Source organism: Neopelma chrysocephalum, unplaced genomic scaffold (assembly GCF_003984885.1).
Source record: "Neopelma chrysocephalum unplaced genomic scaffold, ASM398488v2 Primary Assembly neopelma1_65b, whole genome shotgun sequence".
In the NCBI taxonomy this organism is placed as follows: domain Eukaryota; kingdom Metazoa; phylum Chordata; class Aves; order Passeriformes; family Pipridae; genus Neopelma; species Neopelma chrysocephalum.
The window spans coordinates 3,402,814-3,418,963 of record NW_020897723.1 but is presented as its reverse complement, the minus strand read 5'-3'; the positions used below and the strand labels follow the sequence as shown (position 1 = coordinate 3,418,963).

General features: G+C 57.7%; 1 protein-coding gene across 2 annotated transcripts in view; it reads right to left on the bottom strand.

Moving 5' to 3' along the window:
• PRKCB (protein kinase C beta) overlaps positions 1-8,165 on the bottom strand; it is a 99,217-nt gene extending 91,052 nt beyond the window's left edge. Inside the window, exons 1-2 of one of the 2 annotated variants that reach the window (XM_027684052.1) lie at positions 7,876-8,165; positions 7,525-7,556 (exon numbers count right to left, since the gene is read on the bottom strand). In XM_027684052.1, coding sequence (XP_027539853.1) covers positions 7,525-7,556; positions 7,876-8,045 — 202 coding nt within the window. In that variant the 5' untranslated portion in view covers positions 8,046-8,165. The remainder of the gene's footprint in view (positions 1-7,524; positions 7,557-7,875) is intronic. The other variant, XM_027684053.1, reaches the window with a different exon arrangement.
• Between the last annotated feature and the right edge of the window lie 7,985 nt (positions 8,166-16,150).

Genomic DNA, 16,150 nt, shown 5'->3' with positions numbered 1-16,150 from the left:
GTCTCATGAAATGCATTTCCTTTCCCGGGGAACCGGGATCAGCTGTCGGAAGCGATGGCAAGGGCTGACTTACGGCATCGAGAGGGACCCTGGGAGGGCTCGTTGTGCTTCCTCCTCCCCTATCAGTGAACAGGAATAATCCTGAACAGGAGAAAAAGGAGTGCTGCTGGCAAGTTCTTAACTACACAGACTTCAGGTGCCTACCCATAAGGAAAACATGTTAATTTATTTTTCCAGGGAGAACAGGATGGGTGAACCCCTCACAGCCTGCATCAAGGCAACCACAACAGACCAGGACTGACCATGGAGAAGCCACACAAGCCACCTCCAGGCAGGAGGAAGCTGCTTGGCCAGAGCCATCCCTTCAGCTGCTCCAGTCAAGCCTCAGCCATGCTCAGGGGAGGGAGGACACATTTGGGGTGCTCAGAGCAGGAGCTCCCAGGGCACAGCTCCCCGTTACCCCACAGACCCTCTGGGAGCTGCAGCAGCCCCTCACCACAGCCAAAGCCATTTGCTGTTCCTCGGGAGGAGATCCCAAGAGGGAACAGAGCATTGCCCGGGAGAGACCCCACGGCTGCTGTTCTCATGGTGCCTGCAGGGATCCTGATCCCCCTGGGAAACCCAGCCCAGCCCTGACTGCCCCTGCCCAGCTCCGGGTGCAGCTCAGCAGGAGCAGGTGGTGGCTGGGAACGCCGCCTGCCCTTCCCAGGAACAGCTCCAGCCAGCACAGCCACTCCTGGGAATTGCCTCTGCTCCACACAAAGCACTTGGCTGCTCCCGAGCACCAACCACTGGAGCTTTCTTCCCGTCTCCCCCACCCCTCCTGTGGCTTTTGTGGAAAAACTGACTTCCTGGTGCCGGCTGCTGTGGGCTGGCAGGACAGGGCCAGCCAGGATCACATCTCTCCCCTTCCCTGCCTGGGAAGCAGCCTCTGACAGGGCTGAAGAGCTCCAGAGAGGTTGGCACCTTCATCCGTTGGGTCAGTGTCCGGAAAACTCAGCCATTTACTGTGTCATTTCACATCCCTGGTGTTCCTGTCACCTCTCTGCCTCCAGGGACTCCTGGCCAAGGCACAGAGGCCACCAAGACCAGCCCAGCCCCGGATGGGTGAACGGTGGGTTGGCTCAGGGCAGGGGAGCAGCAGCCCACGGCTGTCCTTTCCCTGAGGAATGGGAAACCCAAGGCACAGCCCCCATCTCCTGTCACACTCAGATGTCCCAGCCCCACATCTCTGCTCAGGTCCCAGGTGTGTCACCCCAGGGAGCCCCTGAAGGGTCCCCCTCCAGGGAGCACAGTGGCTTTGCTTTCTGGGTATGGGACAACAGCAACCCAGGGGATGAACAAGCCCTTGGCCAGGCTTCATTTCCTACAGCATCACCTGAAAAGCCTGGAGGGGCTCTGGAGCACTCCTCTGACCCCTCCCCTCACCCAGCTATGGGGACATCACACCTACCACCAGCCTGGAGGGGGCTTGAGGGGCAGCACTCAAAGCAACCCCAGAATGCAGCAGTGGCAACCCCAGGGCTGCACCCAGGATCCCCGTGCAAGGGCTCCTGCTTCCCTGATTTTGTTTTATTGTCTCTTCCAAAGGCAGCCTGCAGCCCTCGAAGAACACGCTGCCCAGAGACCTGCAATTACTCCTCCCCTACAGGGAGCTTCTTACTCACCTTTTCTAAAGGGCTCTAATCTATGGATTGTGGAATAATGATTCATGAAGCCATGAATCCCCTGGGCTGGAGGGATTAACTGCTCCCTCCACCACACTCCGAGCTGCCCTTTGGGACTGAGCTGGACCACAGGCACTCACACACAGGCACCAGCCCACGTTGGGGTCTGGCAGGTCCTCAGCTCTCTGCTCACACACAGCACTAATCCTCTCACAGCTGCCTTCTGCAGGAAAAACCCACCCAAACATTTCTCCTGAACAGCATCCCATCCCACCCACCATCATAAACATCCCCTCTCGTTACCACAAGCTCCAATCCAGACCAGGGGATGGCACTTCCACCTTCCCCTCCTGATTGCACACACGGCACAAGGACGTGTTTCAAGCAGTTCTGCCCCCGGCTAAATGATGGGCACAGCTAGAAGTTAATTTCTGAGTCACTGTGATCCTGCAACTTATTTGCTGATAGATCCGACGGGGGCCTGGATGGCACCGAGGAGCCTCTCCAGCCTTTTTAGGTTTTTGCCTGTTGAGCTGCAGGCAGGAGGAGGAGCCCTGGCTGGGAGGGAGGGAGGGCAGCAGCACACCACAAGGGCTTGTGCAACTCCTCTGCTCGAGTTCCTCCATAAAACCCCAGCAGTTAACAGAGTCCACAGCAAGTTTGAGAAGAGACTCAACCCCACCTCCTGTTCCACAGCAGATACCAAACCCTCAGGTCTTGCTCTGTTTTGCAGCATCTTGGTGTCAAGACAGGTGAGCATCTGCCCACTCCTGGCTGCCAGTGCAGGTGCCCTGTGCACCCTCCAGGAGCCCGTGTGCTGCAGGAATTTGCAGGATCACATGCGTGTGAGCGAGCAGGAGTGCAGAAATGCCTGCACTGTTTGCTGAGGAGTCTCCTTAGAGACAGCCCAGGCATCAGATTCCCCAGGAAGACTCAATAGCTGAAGGATAATCGTGGCAGAGGCTCGTACACCGGGGTGGCGCAACCTTTGCAGTGGAGTCAGAGCTGACAGGCACCAGGTGGACGTGCTGCAAACCCTCCTGCCACCCCCAAGGCACCCAAACCCTCGGGCAAGCTCTGAGCCTCTTTGCCCAGCCTCCTCCTGCTGCCACGGGTCAGCAACGGGCACCCCGGGGAGGAAAGAGTCCACCCCATTATCCGAGCCCCAGATCACTGGAGGATGACAGCTCTCTCTGCAGATAAGAAAGAAAAACCTACCCTGCCAACAGCAGAGGGGGAGGGAAAGAGAAACCACTTCCACTGAGAGACTCAAGCGAGCCCTTCTGCACTGCAAGGGGACACGGGTGGGCCTGAACACAGAGTGGTCCTGGCTGAGCCCGACAGCTCTGGCCTCAGCAGGTCCAGATTTCCTCCAAAAACCTCCTTCCAAAACAGATCTCCACCCCCAGCCCCTCCCCTGAGCCGCAGGTATCCAGCACAGGATTAGGGAAGCCAGCTCAGGTGACAGGCTTTAAAACCAGCCTGGGAAGGGGCACATCTTCCCATTTTCCCTGTCAGCTCTGTCTGCACTCCGCTGTGCAGGACACAGACCGTCTGTGCAGCGCAGGGCCAGACCCACTTCCCCTTTCTGTTTGTACCTGCTCCCTCTGCCCCAGGCTCCAGCACCCAGAACTGCCTTTATCACCACGAGGCACACGAAAAAACCCGACCAAATCGTGTTTCCAATTTCTGCAGCATTATATAATTAGCATCATTTGTGTTGCAAAAGTAATTGCAGTAACATTTTTAATTAGTCTATTTGAACACTAACATTTCTCCAGTGCGCGTAATATGTTGACACGAAATTACTGGGTTTGAGGCAACTCTGAATGATTGGAGTTTGTTTTGCTTTTGTTTCTTACTTGCTTAATGCAGTCAATAAGAGCCGGCAGCGCACGGTGACAGCCCAGCCCGCAGCACTGAGCGAAGTGTGATGGGTTTCACTTCCGTCTGGAGGGCAGAGAGGGGGGAGGAAGGGTGGGTTGTGAAGGCTGAGAGAGCAAGAGAGAAACGCTCTCTCTAAAGGTAAGGCCTGGGTGACATTCTCCAGCTGCTCAGTTTTGGTCTCAGATGTTGAACCGTGAAAACACAAAAGGAGACGAGGGCGCCGGCCTTGGAGGACGGGGAGAGGAGAAGCTGGAGGGAGGAATTCTATTTGGGATGAAGTTTAAGAAGATTTAATCTGAAGAGTGTCTTTGCTCACCGAGTCATAACCAGGGACAAGAAGTACACATTCTCCCCAGAAAAGTCACTGCATGAAATCCAAGCACCCATTACCAAATGATGCTTTTTCCCCCCCTTAAGGAATCAAGATTTTCCTTTCCAAGATCTTTTCTACTTTGCACACGTGAAAGCTGTAACAGATGCAGGTTATTTTTTGCTCCCAAGTGTGAATCACGTTACAGGGCTCCTCACCTCTGCAGGGACACCTCTGCCCAGGCCCCCGGGGTGAGAGCCCAGCCCAGCCACTGCCACAGAGCTCCAGCAAACAGCTCGTGGGGACCCGTCCCCCTCACCAAACCTCCAGCACAGCCAGTTCCCCGAGCCACAGAGGGACCAAGAGCTGCTTGGACAACAGGAGAAACTGACCCTGAGGATGCCAAGGGGGGAACACGAGCAGGAAGGACAAAGAGAAAGCTGCCAGTTCCCAGGGGCAGCACATTCCGAGAACGAGATCTCGAGCCAGTTCCCTTTCCTTTACCATCCTCACAGCACTTCCTACATCAGGAGAACAGAGACAGAAAGCCACCAGCTGTGAGTGGCCACACGTTCCCTCCCCAGGACAGCCTGCAGATCCGAGGGGCTGCTCTCTCCCTCTTCCTGCATTCCCTGGTAACGGAATTGGACAGACGGATCCCAAAGCCCAGGAAAGGGAGAACATGCACACCCCCTTCTCTTTGTTACTGGGGAGTTCATACACCTTCCAGCTACAGCAGGGCCAGGAAGCCCCTTTGTGCCACGGGCTGACAGGCAGCCAGGGCACATGGAGCTCATCTTCCAGGCACATCCTCAGCACTCCAGCCTTCCAGTGCCCACAGCGTACTGATATTTTCTGTTAACCTGCAGCACCAGCCCTGTTCCAGGGCTGCCTGTGCACAGACCTCTCCTGCCCACACTGAAAGGCTTTCTGGCTTGGGAGAGAGAAGTTGGCCCAGGAAGTCTTCAGATGCACACGAGGATAAGGAGGGGATTGCATTCAAGGATAAGAAGCAGATTAGCAGGCAATTAAGTGGCATTTGTGGTATCCATTAGTATTTCAAGATACAAAGAGTCAGTTTCTGCTAACTTCCTGCCAAAAGTCACAAGTAATGAGCTAATTAACAATCTAATTATTGCAAATGCCCTAGAAAGAAATCAGGGCACAGGTGAAAACCTACTTAGAGTGAGCACAGCAGCAGGAACAGCTGAGAACCCAGACAGGCATGTGCCTCAGCTGCATTTCCAGCCATCCCACGGAACTGCAGGGTAAAATACTCTGGGAAGTTGTGAAAAAGTTGAATTAAAGCTGCATTCAGTAAAGGGGGTGCTAGACCCCAACATCAGAGCTTGCTGCCAGCCCCGTGGGGCTGAAGAACCCCTAAACAAAAGCCAGCCCTGGGGTTTTCTGCTTCCACATCAGCATTTACCGAGTCCAACAGCAGCTGCAGCACAACCTGTGGGGCACAACCCCAAAGCTGGAGGTACCCACATGACCCAGTGCTCCCAGGGCTCCGGTGGAACAGCCTGACCCCCCCTGGCACCCCAAGTGCTGCCTCCCACCACAGAGGAGCTGCACCCCGGGGTGGCTGTGATCCTGCTCCCAGAGCAGATGGCAGGAGGGAGCGACTTCTCGCTCCTGCTCCACTTCCAAACCCCGGAGTGTTCTGCAGGGAGACACAGTGTGTCCTCCACCCAGGGGCACCAGCTGCTCCGTGCCCCCACTGAGACGGGCATCACCCCCACAGCTGCCAGCACCTGGCAGAAGGGATGTCTCTGAAAACCCACAGGTCACTGATTGTAGGAAAGGAAGGACCGGGCTGTTCTACAGACCCAAATCTACAAAATCTCCTATTGGCACAGTAAGGAGGTTTTCGTGTCTGTAATACCAGAACAACCTGGGAAGTGGTTTCTTAAGGCAGAACGGGATGTCACAGAGCAGCCACACACCTCTGGAGACACCCCTGAGCACTCCTGGAAATGCTGGTGGTGTCACTGCAGCCTCACAAGGGCTCCTGCCCCACGAGCCAGGGACAGGACTGCTCTGCCCAACATCTGCTAGTGGGGGGAAGACCCTTCCCCTGTGCATTGGCAACTCTGAGACCACCTTCATGGACCCACCCACTGGCCTGGCACCGAGGACTGATCTGACACTGGTTACAAACATGTAAGGACAAACCTTGAAGCAAGAGCACGGCTCCAGGTTTGGATAATAGTTCCTGACAGCTGGATGAGACTTGGAAAGGCTCCAGCTATCCAGCCCTGGATGTTATAGGTAGAACTGAGCAAAGCTCTAGAAATAATGCAGGAAAACCCTGCCCTGCTAACACATGGTCCCCTCCAGCTTCTCCTGCACACTCCACATTTCAGGGACATTGTGTTTGCACAAATCTGCCTGTACTGTAAGGAAAGCCAGGGAATGAACAGCCAGGTAAGCCTGGGAAGAGCCACAACAGAGGTACAAGCTGCACAAAACTCCTCTGAGTAACGTGACTGAACCGTCCATGTGTGAAACCTCAGGTACCAGGGGAAGCTGTGACCTTGAGAAACAGCCCTAGGACATGTTTTAGTCTCCATATCTGCTTTCCACTGCTTGCCAACACCTGCCCAGGCCTTCGGGTGGGGGTTTGGGAGGCAGCAGGGAGATGGTTTTGGTATTTTAAGGTTATACTCCTAGGGCAAGTGTTAAGGATGAGTACCAGCATCATTTAAATTGGATTAGACTTACACTGCTTGTACAAGCATCTGCAGAGATGCTCCTGAGAGCACCCAAGGCAGAGCCCTCCTGTCTGCAGGTACAGCTGCCCCAGAGACCCAGACCCACCACAGCACCCCCAGCTTGGGCTCTGTGCCACACCACGACCCAGACAGCTGCCAGGAGGAGCAGTTCTGGAGATATTTGTTTTCATGCCAAATGCCTCCACCTGGGACTCAGCCACCCGCCAAAATAAAACTCTGTCCCAAATATTCACAAGAGCAAAATTTCACTGCCAGCAGCTGCGAGTGCCAGCCCCATCTGAACCCCACAGCCAGACCCGCACCCCACACAGGTGGGACTCACAGGGCAGGATGAGCTGCAGGCAGGAACAGCCCACAGCTGGGCTGGCAACGAGAGCAACCAGATAACGCCTGGGTAACTCATCCGAATTTCCCGAGAGGACATCACCAATCCCTAAAGAGCCCCTCCAGAATCCCAGCGTTATCTGAACAAAGAATTCTGGTCGTAGTAACCCAGCTACTGCATCATATTTTGTTGTAAAGCCTCGTTTCTTTCCCCAGCAACACAACTAAGCCATTCAAGCCCTTGCAGGCTGCGCAATTCCAGCCCTAGAGGAGCCCTCACCCAGCCCGTTTGCCAGCCAGACACATGTTTTCCTGTTAAGTTCATTAAAAACCAAGTCCCCTCTGCCTTTTTCGGGGGATTTTGCTGAAGTCCCGGGCGCTTATCTCTGGAAACGAAACCCGACCGGCTTAAAGGCAGCGACCAGTTGCTCGGTTGATTAAAAAAAATGACTAAGCTGCTTCCCCGGCTCCGCGGGGATGCTCGGGGACGGTGCCGCGGGGATGCCGCTCGGGCTCCGCGGGGATGCTCAGGGCCGGTCCCGGGGGACGGACACGGTGTGTGGATTCCCCCGGCCCCCCCCGGCACGGCGACACTCACCTTGACACTGGAAGCCCTGCTTGCCGAAGCCCCTGCGGAGAGAGAGGCGGAGTGAGACACCGGCACCGCGGCAAAACCACCCCGCCCGGAGCGGCCGGCGGGAGCGGGGACCGGGCGGGACCGGGGTGGGATGCGGGGGGATGAGGGGACGCGGGACGGGAGCGGAAGGGGTGCCCGGAGGCGGGCGAGGATGAGCCCCAGCGGGCTGGGCGAGGACGGGCACGGGCGTCCCGGAGCGGGATGGGGGTCCCGGAGGGGGGGCGCGGGGAGGTCCCGGGGCTTTGGGGGGGGGGGGGGGGGCCCCGAGGGGGGGGGGGGGCGGGGGGGGGGGGGGGGGGGGGGGGGTCTCACCAGATGAAGTCGGTGCAGTGGCTGCAGAAGGTGGGCTGCTTGAAGAACCGCGCCGTGAACTTGTGGTTCTTCACCTCGTGCACGTTCTTCTGCCGCAGGGCGCCCTTGCGGGCGAAGCGCACCGGGCCCTCCTCGCCCTCGGGGGCCGGCGCTGCCGGCGGCTCGGCCATGCTGTGCGGGGGCTGCCGGCCGCCGGCTCGGCTCGGCTGGGATGGATGTGCGGGGCTCGGTGCCCGCCGGGCCCGCTGCGCTCGGTGCCGCTCCCGCAGCCGGCGGGAGGCTCCGACACCCGCCCGGGAGGCCCCGCCCCCTCATCTGCATACCAGGCCACGCCCCTTAACGGTCTCGACACGCAAGCCCCGCCCCCCGCCCGGCCGTGGCCCCGCCCCCCGTGTTTTGCATGTCATTTGTATATCGCCCCTCGCGGGGCGCAGTGGGCGGGGCCTGGACCGCCGCCTCATTTGCATACAGCATCTGCATCCCCGCGATGATGCTGCCCCGGGCCCCGCGGGGACCGCGGCGGGACCACGGCCCCGGCCCGGCCCGGGCAGGGACACCGTGCGCTCCCACGGCCCCGGGCAGGGACACCGTGCGCTCCCACGGCCCCGGGCAGGGACATCGTGCGCTCCCACTGCCCGCGCAGGCAGCGCTGGAGCCGCGGGAGCCGGTGCGAGACAGACACGCCATAACAATGGCGCTGAGAATGTCGGTAAGGAGAACAGTAAAAACAACAATAAAGCCAGGGAAGTCCCGACTTCATGCCAGTTGTGGTGGCACCTGCCCGACACCCAGCGCAGATACCCATCCCAATACCCACTGCAGGGCTGGCAGTGACAATGGCAGGTGTTCCCCGACTCCCTCCCTCGGGAGTCCCAGACCTCCCACTGCTAAGGCCAGAATTATTTTTTTCCACCTTGATTTTCTGCACAACAGGAGCAGCAAGTCTGGAGGGGATCCAGGCAGGAGCTCAGACACAATGGAGGGGCACAGCTCCATGCCAGGCCGGGCACTGGAGTGACCATGGCTTGGGGCAGCAGGACCATGGCCACAAGCAGCCCATGCAGGGCCACGCTCCCAGGGCTCACCCACGGGCACAGGGACACAAAGCTGACCCAGCTCAGTGGTCCTCTCGGAATGATTTTTTAAACTTACAGTTGGAATAATGATCTCCTTTTACCCAACCCACTGCAAACACCTCAGCTGGCTGGCACGGAGGAATTTTCCAACCACATCCACCATTCATCTCTCTCACTCCCTGCCGGCACCAACGGACACTGAAAATCAGATCCATCAGTCTCCTCTGACATCCAGGTTTCCCTGTGCCCACCTCGTGCTGTGCATCATCCTGGTCTGGGCACTGAGGAAATAAGAATTCAGATCAAAACAGGAGACAACTTCAATGGAAACATAACCACGAAAATAATTCCGTGAACAACAGATCTTTCTAAAGTCTCGTTTGTGGGATTTAATTCTGGCTCTGCAGCCACGTGATCCTTTCCCTTTGGGGCCCAAGACCATCCCTGCTCTGCTGGGATCCATCCTACGTGCTCTTTCTCTGAAGAAAGCCCCTCTCCCTCCATGGAATTAAATGCCCAGGAGGCTTTCTCAAAATAGGCCCAGGGCTGTTATTATGTCGCTGCTTTAAAGGTTCATTACAGTAATAACACATGGCCGACCTGTCCTGCTGATGTCACCCTGCTAGAAACAGGCAGGCTGGTACCAGCTCTCAGCACCATCTGATTTTCCTGCTAAGAAGGAGCAATAAATTGCAGGCATCCCCCCTCGTGCTGCGCTCGTGCCGGGAGGGAATGAAGGGAAGGTCCCTGGCATGCCGAGAGCGTGGGGGCTGCAGGGGATGCTTTCTGTGCCCAGCACAGTGCCAGCCCTGCTGCAGGGGATGCTTTCTGTGCCCAGCACAGTGCCAGCCCTGCTGCGGGGTCCCCAGTGCCCCGGGAGCCCCGTTCCCTGCAGGCTCACACACAGAAACCTGTGCAGCAGAAACAGCTCTCCTGCATGGGAGGGAACCGGAGCAATAATGGAAATAATAACGGGGCGTTTGGGCTCCTGCCCCGTGTACTTTCATGGGGAGAGTGGTGTGTTACCCTCAGTGCTGCTGCACTGCTCCTGTAGCCACACCAGGCTGAATTCCACTCATTTTAATTGTAAACTCTGGGCTTTGCCTGTTTCTCCTTTGTTGTTCTTTTACTGTATGTTCCCATTTCCCTGCATAGCTGCTGTGTGTGGAACCCAGAGAATATGGCTTCAGTTTGCCCCTATGACTATAAATAATCATGATAATAATGCACAAACTTTTGTCACTGCTGGGCCAAGGAGCACAAAAGCCAGATACCAGTTCCTGCTCTCAGGGGGTTGCTTTCTTCTTTCCTTAGTTTACATTGTGTTACCTTATTTTACCCTTTTCATTACTTAGTATACTCTGAGTCATGTCATATTAAAGGCAGGATTTTCATTTTCACGGAAGCTGAGGATCCAGATCCCCTCGGCATTTTGAAATGTTGGGATGAACATCCCAGCAGCTCCTTCCTCTAAGGAAACTGTTATATTTATTAATGCAAGTGAAGTCCCCCCAGGTGTGCCGAGGGACTAACACAAACAACCCTGAACCGTCGCCCTCAGGGGAGCACAGCGGTGGAGCAGAGGGGAAATCAGCCCAGTTCATTCCCGTTTCCATAAAAGTGCAGGTTCTGATCCTGTTTTCCCCTCCATCTGTACAGGAGGGCACCAAAACCCAGCCGGTGGTGTGGGCAAATGGTGACCCCGTTCCTTGCCCTGCAGGGCTCTCCACGGAGCTGTCAAATCCAGGCTCGCCTTTCCCGGTGGATCTGCGGCCTCCCTCTGCTGCGGGGGGCAGGACAGACAGCGGGTGCAGGAGCAGACTCCCAGAGAGACGTGATTCACATCCTGAGGAAGGGACCTCATCCTCCCACCCGGCAGCAAGGAGCTGCTCTGGGGAGGGGAAGGTGCCGAGCGCCGCAGGGCTGGGCTAGGGAATGTGGGAGCAGAGAGCCCAGCGTGAGGCTGCAGGGTCGGGGGGAAGGAGACCAGGAACACAAGCCCTCTCCAGCGAAATCCCCCAGCCCCAGCTCACAATCCCCAGGGGTTCAGGTCAGGGATCCAGCTCCAGCCCCACAGCTTCGCTTCACGCTGGGTGAGAGCCCACACTGGTGAGAGTCAGCCAGCCCCAGAGCTCAGCAAAGAGACAGAACCCCCCAAATCCCCCAAACCAAGGGGAATTCTCCCCATTTCCTGGGCGAGCTCTGCCTCCACACGTGCAGGAGCCCCCGAGTGAGCGGGAGCTGCCGTCCCAGAGCAGTGGTTGGTGTGGGAGCACAGTGAGCGCCTGCAGCCTCCAGCCTCGTGCTGATGTGGGGATGCTGCTTCCCTGGTGCCCACACTGGCTTCCTCTGAAGAATTCAAAGAAGCTGGAGAACAGATTTGTCTCCTTTTTTTCAGCCTTCTTTTCTTCGGGACCTAAATCCACCACAGGAAACAGGTGGAGGAAGAGCCCGACTCTAATTAGATATAAAGGTGTCTCAGCAGCCTCCACATCCGTTTGTGGACGTCCTCTTGCCCCCACTCCACATACCAGGGGGGCCAAGGCCAGGAGAGGGGTCCTGGAGCAGGGACAGGGATACTGGAATAGGAACGGGGACCCTGGATGTGGGACAGGGCACCCTGGAGCAGGAATAGGGATCATCTGAGGAGGAAACCCCTGGTTCCACCAAACTTTGGAGGAGCTTCTCACTGCCCACAGCAGGGAATTCTCAGAGGCTGCCCAGGGGGCCCTGGAGATCATGGGGCAAAGGGTCTGGGAGCAGAGACACAGCTGGAGCTGCAGTCTGGGACATCCTGGTTTGGGGCAGCACTGGCCCCACTGGGCACCCACTGGGGGAGGGGGTTCTGCCCTGGGTCCCATGGGGACACTGGGGACAGAAGGGGTGACAGGCAGCCCCCCCCCGCAGCAGGGTGACATCAGCTGCACTGGTTTTTCCCTTTCTGCTTTCACAGTTTTCCGTGTTCCACGGCCTCCGTGCAGCGGGGATGCAGCGGGAGAGAGATGCTGCACTCGTGCGAGGAGAGACCCAGCTCCCCACCCACCGGCGGCAGGAGATCCTCCACAGCAGCCACTGGGGAGAGGAAGCCCAAGTGTTGGTGCCTGAGCTCACACAGAGCTCAGGAGGGGCCGGGAAGAGCCGCGGGGGCAGGGGCAGGGCACAGCCCAGCCCAGCCGGGGCAGCCCCTGTTCCACTCTGGGATGCAGAAATCCATCGTTTCCATTTCCCTCCTCTGACTGTTCCAGCAGCCTTGTTTCCCCCGGCAGCACGGATGAGGAACAGTTGGCAGCTCTGGGGTGCAGGGATGTGATAGAGAGGGATCAAACCGGGCTGTCACAGGGGGCATCGGGATCACTGCCCGCGGTGGCAGAGCTGCCCTGGGGCACGGGGGGCTCCAGCTGGCCATGCCCCCCCCAGACCACCTCTGCTCACCAGGGAGGGTCAAACTGAGGGAGCAGAGGCAGCCAGATGTGTTGGGAAGAGAGGAGGAGACCCGGGCAAAGCAAACAAAGGAATGTCAGCCCTGATGGCCCCCCAAAAGCAGGTGAGGCAGCGGTTGGCAGAACTGGCACAGGCTGACCCTGCACCCAGGGGCAGGAGGGCACAAGCAGGTGAAGGGGCTGCAATAGGTGGTTAACAGGGCTCCATCTCCCCCAGCCCACCCGTGTGGGGCAGGGCAGGCAGGATGGCATCTCCCCTTTGCACCAGGGAGCACCATTTCCTGCCGAAGCAGAGCTCGTCTCCTGTTTCCAGGCTCCCAGACAGCCTGTGCTCCTTTGCCCAGGGCTCACGGACACCCAGGAGCCAGCTGGGGAGCAAGGATGTCCTGGGGATGCAGTTCCCGGGCTGTGAGGGGCAGCAGGGCTGTGCCAAAGCAGTCACCCTGTTCCCAGCTGAGCACACAGACCTGCAGTGCCTGGTGCTGGGGGCTTGTGTAAACACATCCCTGTTCTTCAGAGCCAACAGCATTTCCCCATCCCTCCTCAAGGCAGAGCTCGCTGCAGATGAATAAATGAGATGAGGAGCTTGTGTTGTTCACTGCCCAGGGGTGGTACACCCTCTGCCCCCTCTGGTGAGGGGCACAGCCCTGCCCAAAAGCTGCAGGCCCTGAATTTCCCACCCTGTGTGCTCAGGAAGCAGAGGCACATCGGGTGCTTGCACGGCTCGGCACATCCCAAACATGGTTAGGCTGTTTAAATATTTCATATTCCTGGCTGCTGGCTCTCAGGGAGAACAAATTAATTCTGTTTCATGTACCCAGAAACGGCCCACATCAAACTGCCTCCCTGCACAGTTGGTTAAGCAAAGTTTGTGGTAAAATCCCTGGGGTTTTGCTGCTTGGTTCCCAAACCATCTGATCAACAAGTGACTTCCATATCCTATGACTCCTGGGGAAGTGGTTGTTACCCCCTGCTATTGATCCAGTGCAGTGGGGATTTCCTGCTGCCTTCCAGATCAGTGTGGTGGCAGGAGCACAGGGGAACTGCCACCTCCACATGTGTCACCAGGGTGCAAAGGGGAGCCCCGGGCAGCCAGGCAACAACTTGGAGATTTAAGGACAGCCTTGCATTTCTGTGCTGGATAAAGAAAGCAAGAGCCAAACTGAACAGCAGCAACACCGAGCTGTGAGCGATGGGCTCGAGCTGATGCACGATGAAGAGAAGGCTCTGGGGAGACCTCAGAGCCCCTTCCAGTGCCTGGAGGAGTTCCCACAGAGCTGGAGAGGGACTTGGGACAATGGATGGAGGGACAGACCAAGGGGGCAGGGCTAGATGGGATACTGGGGAGGAATTCTTCCCTGTGAGGGTGGGGAGGCCCTGGCACAGGCTGCCCCTGGATTCCTGGAAGTGTCCAAGGCCAGGTTGGAACAGCCTGGTAACACAGCCCAGCTCTGGAGGCAGAGCAAAGCCACCAACCCTCTCCCACCCCTGGGCCGAGGCTGCAGCACCTGCCTCTTCTGGGCTGCAAAATAATTCTGCTTGTGCCATGGCAAACTCCAGCTGCTCTCCCCCAGGAGCTGGATTTCTCTGCAGCCTCCTTCTCCCGAGGGATGGCTGGTTTTACATCCATCATTCATCACATCTCTCAGAAAAATCATCTGATGATGAATTCTTCACCCAGCCCTGCCAGGAGCCTCATTTAAATAACAACGAGGCTCATTAAGAGGGCAGAGCTGATCCCTGCACAATGATTTCTTCATTAAGCTTTGCCTGGGAGGGTTTTCCTCCCAGCCCAGCCAGCAACCCCTTCCCTTACAGCCACTCTCTGCTGCTCCACATCCACGGGTGCCAAGGGCCCAGCTGTGAGCAGGGATGTGCCCAGGGATGTGCCCAGGGATGCACCCAGGGATGTGCCCAGGGATGCACCCAGGGATGTGCCCAGGGATGTGCCCAGGGATGTGCCCAGGGATGCTCTGGAGCCTGTTTTGTCAAGAATCCTGTTGCCTGGGTGCCTCAAATCCTGGGAAATTCTCCGATGGGTGTTCCTGTGATGGCTTTGGCCTTTGTCCACCCCCAGCTTATCCTGAGGGTGGAGGTGACATCTTATCCTGGCACGGCCATTGGTCTGCCCTGGGCACGTAAATCCCTGCACACAGATGCTCCACGGAAAATCAGTTGGCTCTTCCCTGCTGGTTCCTCCAAGTGAGCACGGGGCTGGTTTGGTTTGTGCAGCTGGGGCATCGTGCCCTGCTCCCTTTCCCCAGCAGCTCCACTCCTGGGTCTCTCCAGCTGCTCCAGTCTTTCCCCAGCACAGACAAGCCTGGGATGAAGCCCAGGCCCGTCAGCACCGGGTGGGGGTTGCTGTTTCTCACCGCATTTATCTCATGTTTTTTTTTCCAGTGGAGATTATTCCAGCTTGAGGGGGAGCAGGCAGGCAGGAGCTGTGGGCCAGACAAGATCCTGCCTCTCTGTGCCCTGATGTCCCACTGGCCACCCTCCCCAGCCCCACAGTGGGTGGGACTGTGCCTGGGCAGGGGGCTTGTGGAGGCTTTGCAGCCAGGGATGAGGGTTTCCCTCCTCCATTCCCCATTCCTCTCCTTCCTGCTGTTTCTGCCTTCTCGGTGGCCTCACCCTTGACAGCCTGAGCACACACACACACACACTTGCCCTCAGTGAGGCCCCAGCTCAGCTGGCACCCCCCCATTCCCCAGGCCCTGGGCCCACCCCAGGTGACATGTCCCCCCACTGCTGGTGGCTGCCAGGCTGTGGGTCCTTCCTGACACACAGATTTGTGTCACTGGAGCATCCCCAACACCCTGTGACAGCTGTGACATCCCCCTTCCTTCCAAGGAGAGGTGACCCTGGGAGCTCACCCCTGGCTTCACCACTGGCACCACTGCCATCTTCAGCCGTGGCATCATGTCCCTCAGGTTCGTCCCTACAGGTCGTCTCCAGGAGGAGAAGCAATGAAAAAAAATTGCAGACAGAAGACAAGCTACCTGTTGATGAATTTCCAGAAATATTTGAAAAAGTTTCACGAAAAAAAATAAAAATCCCCCAGAAAGGCCTGGTGCTTCACCGGTTTAGAAACCAAAAGAATTTTGGAATGGAAAACATTTGCATGAGGCTTTCACTCCTCTCTAACGAAATGACTGGGGCTGGTTTGGGCCAGCAGTGCCTCAGCTGCTCTTGGGTTTCGTTGGCCCCAAGGGCATCCCCGGGGCAGCAGGTGGGAGGACGTGGGTGCCCAGCGGCCCCAGGGTGTCCCCGGGGTGCCAGGGTCCTGCCCCAGCCCCTCACACTGTGCAGGGGAGGGGAGGGAGCCAGCCCTGCCCGAGTGGGAATTCTCTGCAGTAAATCACAGCAGGTTGTTTTACTCCGTGAGCTCCGAGGTTTATTTATCCCTCCCTCACGCTTGCTCATCTGTGTTTGTCAGCCAGATCGTACCAGTTGCCATCTGCAGGAAGCTGTAAATTGTTTTCTGGCTTTTCCCTATCGACCGCAGCTCCTGCAGCTCCTTCCTGCTCCCCTCGGAGCTGGGAGCTCTGCAGCCCCTGGGAACAGGCAGGGCATGGCCCCTGCCCGGGGGCTGCTGGGGTCCTGCACGTCTGGGTGGGCACAGAGCTCCTGCCTCCAGGTGGTTTTTCCTTGGACACCAGGCCATGGCAAACCCTCTGGCTGTGCCCAGCCCGGGGCTGCTGTGGTGTGCTCAGGTGAACATCTCCCTGTCACTCACAGGGGTCACACTGGGCTGACAGA